Raw genomic sequence first — 6,000 nt, forward strand, 5'->3', positions numbered from 1 at the left:
ATTAGCATAATACCCTCTAGTTCCATCCACATTGTTGCAAATGGCAAGATTTCTTTCTTGCTTGTGTGCTTTTTTTGGCGGCTGAATAGTATTCCATTGTGTATATGTATATATATACCACATCTTCTCTGTCCATTCATTTGTCAGTGGATGTCAGTGGGTTCTTTCCGTAGTTTGGCTATTGTGGACATTGCTGCTATGAACATTCAGGTGCACATGCCCCTTTGGATCACTACATTTGTATCTTTAGGGTAAATACACAGTTGTGCGATTGCTGGGTCATAGGGTAGCTCTATTTTCAACTTTTTGAGGGACCTCCATGCTGTTTTCCAGAGAGGCTGCACCAGCTTGCATTCCCACCAACAGTGTGGGAGGGTTCCCCTTTCTCCGCATCCTCGCCAACACCTGTCGTTTGCTGACTTGTTAATTTTAGCCATTCTGACTGGTGTGAGGTGATGTCTCATTGTGGTTTTGATTTGTATTTCCCTGATGCTGAGTGATGTGGAGCACTTTTTCGTGTGTCTGTTGACAAGTGCCAACTTTCAAGTTTTTTTCTCTGCCACTGTTTCTAGTTGACATTACCAATGTTTTCTTTTGCCCAGCTGAAATTCAGGTGAGACACACGGCAAAACTAGCAGATCAGCAGGGTATCTTTGCCCCTTGGTGTATATGTGTGTTTGTATGTGTATATAAGTATGTAGGATTTTTTTTTTTAAAGATTTTATTTATTTATTTGACGGGAGAGACCACGAGAAAGGGAACACAGACAAGGGGAGTGGGAGAGGGAGAAGCAGGCTTCCTGCCAAGCAGGGAGTCCAATGCAGGGCTCGATCCCAGGATTCTGGGATCATGACCTGAGCCGAAGGCAGACGCCCAACAGCTGAGCCACAGGCGCCCCAGTATGTAGGATTCTGCTGAAGAATCTGTCCCATGAGGCCAGTTGTCACTGAGTTCTGTCAGAATAACCCTGTTCTGCATCACAAAACCAGGGATGCACCTTGTAGAGAGGAGTGTGGCTTGCTTTCACTGGGCCTTGGAGAGCAGTATGTTTGACCAGGACCTCATTTATCCAGTTGACTCAACTATTTCTAGAAGAACCTATAGCCTGTCTATGGTTTTGGCTTCATTTCTTCATCTCCACTATACACCATTAATTCATAATCTGTCCTAATCTTGAAAGTCATGGGAAGAAAAAACTTAGTTTAGGGGGACCTGGCTGGCTTAGTCAGTGGAGCATGTGACTTTTGATCTTGGGGTGGCGAGCTTGAGTCCCACGTTGTGTGAGATTACTTAAAAATAAAATCTTGGGGCGCCTAGGTAGCTCAGTGGGTTAAGTCTCTGCCTTCATCTCAGGTCATGATCTCGGGTTTCTGGGATCAAGCCCCGCATCAGGCTCTCTGCTCAGCGGGGAGCCTGCTTCCCCCACAACCCCGCCTGCTTCTCTGCCTACTTGTGATTTCTGTCTGTCAAATAAATAAATAAAATATTAAAAAAATAAAATCTTAAAAAACAAAAAACTCAGTATATTGAGTGATAAATCTGCCACTCCTTGCGCCGGAGGGAGTCAGTTTCTATTTCCATGTGCCTCTGTGGGTTATCTCTGATTGGAGAGCTTTACTGTCACTGACAACCACCACGAGGTGTTTGGGTTTAGCTCATTCGTGGGTGCATGGGCTCTGTCTCCACACTTCCACGTTTATAGGCCTATCTAGTCTCACTTCTCAGTTTGACATAAACGAGAGAAGACTGTCCATTTGGATGAACATGGGGTTGGACAGCTTTGCGTTCTTCACTTTTCGTTTCTGTTAACCTCAGTATGCAGACATACTGGGATAAGTTTCTAATGTAGTACAGTAAGCTTGCTTTCATAAATGTAATCTGAAAAATGGATTGACCCTTTCAGAAGTTGGGCAAGTGAAGGTTCTGACTCCTGGCATTTCTTGGACTGTGTTCTCTGCCATGGGCGTCGGCCAAGCTTTGCGTGTCCTGTTTGCAGACTAACCATGAGCCTTACACCTGCTGTCTGTCAGCCTGCGTACTCCATGCTCAGCCTAACTTGAGTTCCTATTATCATCCCCCAGGTGATGAAGGTGGAGAATCAGAACTTCTTGGAGAGGATCTTCCACTTGAACCTTCTGTCGCCAAAGCAGAAAGGAGTCACCTGATCGTGTGGCAAGTGATGTACGGCAGTGAGTGAGCACGTCGGAAAAAGATGGAGACAGGGCAGCTGTCTCTTCTGCATGGTTTCATTTCCCTTTGCCCTTTTATTTAATGCTCTCTTTGTGAAAGAAGTTTCACCACATACTGTGTGAGCATTTTCCCCTGTTAACTTTACATTACAGAGACTGTCCTACCATAACAATGCGGGAGCGAGCTGTGTTGCTGCGCCACTGTTCTAGGCAACTGCAGCGCGTTAGGAACAAATCAAAGAATGTTTCCTCGAGGCCAGCTGGTGACTTATAGAGAGCAATCCAGTGTGGTTCACTCTGCCACGGTTCACGTCACTCATTTTGTTTGATGGGGTCACTTTTTAGCTGTCACTAATAATGGAATTAATGGGAACACTTGATAAGTGAAATTGTACCCATTAAGTACAATACTAAAGTTTTCCCCAATGTATCATAAAATTGACACAAACTAGGATCAGATGGGTTATCAGGATTTCTCTAAATGTCCCAGGGGCTAAAAGCTAACTGTAAATTACTTTCACTTTCAAATCTGACAAATCTTGTTTATATGGTATATAAAACCTTGTTTTCATCAGATTTGGGGGGGTTTTCTATTAAAGAAATTAAGACAACACTATTTAAATAAAAGTTTCCTGTTTCTGACTTATTAGAGCTCTAATGTTTATGAGACCTGCTCTCTGAATATTCTGATTATTATTATTTTTTTTGAGACTAGTCTCACTCATTTTCATACTGACATGTCTGAAACGTTTATTTATAAGGCTCAGAAGATTGCTTCAACAATGGGAGGATTTTTTTTTTTTTTTTAAAGGAAATTGTGTTTTGGGTTCCTCTGTCACCATCCTGTGAATGGTGGTGGTTGGTTGACTTTCTTTTTCCATGTAAAAATTCACCTGTTGACCATTTGTTCTCGTACTGGTCTTACCAGTGAGTTAGAACAAAGCTGCAGTGGTGATAGAATGGCCTATGAACCGAATAAGGGATTCGGTGAGAAACAGTATTTTCTTTTGTTCTGTGTAAAACTGCAGAACAGCGAGCACTTGATATTTTGTATGTAAATGCCACCTTTAAGCTCTTGTGCTCTTTTGAGATTAAAATGCCATCTTCAAAGAGGAAAACTACGAAGGGAAAGAAGACAAAGCCAAGATACCAGAGTAAAAGCTGACATGTTCATCTTCTTGCATGGACCCCGCTTAAAAAACCAAGTCTGGGTTTAACTGATTTTCTTGTTTCGTAAGTTTTTCAAAAACCATTATGCTGCAGTTTTTCCCTCTCCAGCTTCTTGAAAATGTGTAATTTACCATTTCTTGTAGCAAAACTAAATATAAATTTAAGTGTTATTTTTAAAAATCTAAGCCTGTTGAAGAAAGACCCCCAGTTTTCAGAACGACGTCTTGAAGGAAAAGTAAGCAAACACAGACCTGAGACTGTGTACGTGTTCTTAACGTGCCAGGGATTTGTTCTTTCTGAATGTCATGCAGACTTAGTTATAAAAAGTATGCCACTGTCCTTCAAGCATCTACAGAGTCAGCTGGATCATAAATACGTGGGATTTAATGAGCTGGAGGAGGCCTTTGGATCCGTTTGGCCACATGTGTTCTCTAAGCACATCGTGTACTCAGTAAAGTTGTGGCCACTTTAGATGGCCTGAAGGAAAAACTCCTTTGGTGAAAGCTGTACTAAAAGGATAATTTTTTGCTTGAGTTACTCAGACACTTTTTTTTCAAGGCATCAACACTTGGGCCACTTATCCGTGGCTTAGAAGCTATGTTTTTAATTTAAATCTGAGCCATTTTTGGCAGTACCTAAAAACAAACAAAAAGCCCACAATTTTAAACATTTTTGGGGAATGTTGTATAACTTCACAAAAAGGAGACACCAAAGTGCTTGGGAATATTTAGTCCCAAGAAGTAAGCATCCCAGAGTCAGACCCCATTTGCTCTTCAGTCTCTTACCGTGTTTGTATGACCAAATGTAATTTGGGAAATGAGGAGTTAAAGATGAAAGATGCAGACATGTTACAATGGTTCAGACTGGTCTTTTTGAACTTACTGGCTTTAACATAAGGAATATAGGGGTGCGGCCATTTCATTTAAAGCAGTCAGATTATCTGTCGCCCTGTTAATTCAGGGACTAGAGAGAGTACAGAAATTACTGTATGAGTTATTTTAAGGGCTTGTCCTTATATTTTTAATTTCATTTAAATATTTTCTGCAGATTGCTTTTCTTCCCCCTTTTCCCCAGTAATAGGCTTATATTCTTGCAATGTTCACTTTGGTCAGGGTGGTAACATTCACTTCAATAACCAAAATGTAAGCTTCTTGAAAGCAGCAAAGTGGTTGGTATAAACTGCCTGTACCTACCAACTCAAGGACAGAGAGGAGTCTCGAATCCCTTGGGTTGGTCTCTCCGTGTAAAAAAATATAGAATGTCCCTGGTTGGAAGAAATAAGGGATACCCGAGAACGTTCTCATTTTGTTATGCTCGGGTTATGTATGAGGTCGACCCGTGTGAAACTGCCGATGTGCAACCATTGCTGATGTCCAAAAATGTCAGTTTCCTGTACGCCAACCTAACACTCACTATGAAATGCAGGTTGAAATCCCCGTGAGGCAGCGGGAGAATATTCTTGAAGAACACTGTTTTGAGAGTGTTTTTCTCCAACCTGTGTGGATCTGAATTTTTTAAATAGGAACGAAATATCTTAGTAGATGCAGCTTGTTGAGAGTGTAAAACATTTTGAGCACAAAGTATGCAGCACATAACTTTTCAAATTAAGTGTGTTTGCATAGAGAAGATTAAAATACATTCTCTCAGTTGCTGTATTGTTCATTTCTTGTAAAGGTCTAACTACATTTGAGAATAGACCCTTTAACATAGGCTGCCTTAGTAACGAAACAAAGCAAAACAGTTGTCTCATAATATTAACTGTCCTAAAGAATGTGCGTCTTTCTTGCAAATGCTGTGGAACTGAATATTTATTTCCTTGTGAGTATTATGATCGTTACCAAAGGACTCAAGCAGATTTAGGGCTCTTCTTAATTGATCATGTTGAGAAAGGGACTCATTTGGCCCCAGTTTATAACATGGGAAGAGCGGAGAAGAGAGAATTAAATGTGGAAATCATAAATGCTTTTCTAACAGGGTTATGCTATTTTGTAACACTAAATGTCTTTTTCTTTCTCTTAAAAAATTAAGTTTTTATTATTAATTTTGTCGTACGTTTCTCAATATATTTGAATATATTTTAACCATTTTATGTTCTGAATTTGTTTTTTGTCCTAGACATTTTATCCAGGCTTTTCCTGGCCTCTATAATCTGAAAAATGGGTTCTAGAATGTCCCACTTGTTGTCTCTTAGAGGCTGAGGCTTCATTTCTATGAGCAAAAAGCTCAATTAGCAATGTAGTTATTTCAGTATTTATTTCTATTATGGAACCCCTGGGGTTCGGAATGTAACTTTGTACATGAAAAATATATATAAATATGTATATGAAACATGTATGAGGCCCAGTGTATTTTGTTTTGGTTTTGCCTTTCCTAGGGGCCTGAACTTGGTTTTTGTTCAATAGTCTATTAATCTTCCCCCATCAAACACGGCAGGCATTTCTGAGGGCAAGGATGGTCGCCATTTGGCACTGGTTGAAGGTGAGCAGTGGGGAATACATGAAGAACATGTCTGCCTGGTTCACATGTTCAAATGAGACATGAGTAATAGACAATAGGGCTTTCTAGAAATGTGGGCCTGCTGAGTAACAACCCACATATGATACAGGGCATACCAGTTGCCAGGCTGACTCAGTAATGAGAG

At 40.6% G+C, this 6,000-nt stretch overlaps 1 protein-coding gene across 9 annotated transcripts in view; it reads left to right on the forward strand.

Annotated features, from left to right (window-relative positions):
- The window catches only part of SPAG9 (sperm associated antigen 9), a 138,343-nt gene extending 132,652 nt beyond the window's left edge, over nucleotides 1-5,691 (forward strand). For all 9 annotated transcript variants that reach the window (XM_032872042.1, XM_032872044.1, XM_032872043.1 and 6 more), the window contains one exon: nucleotides 2,082-5,691. In XM_032872042.1, the coding sequence (XP_032727933.1) occupies nucleotides 2,082-2,197 (116 nt within the window). In that variant the 3' untranslated portion in view covers nucleotides 2,198-5,691. The remainder of the gene's footprint in view (nucleotides 1-2,081) is intronic.
- Nucleotides 5,692-6,000: the final 309 nt, after the last annotated feature.

This window comes from Lontra canadensis, unplaced genomic scaffold (genome assembly GCF_010015895.1).
Source record: "Lontra canadensis isolate GAN:19392208 unplaced genomic scaffold, GSC_riverotter_1.0 scaffold43, whole genome shotgun sequence".
Lineage (NCBI taxonomy): Eukaryota > Metazoa > Chordata > Mammalia > Carnivora > Mustelidae > Lontra > Lontra canadensis.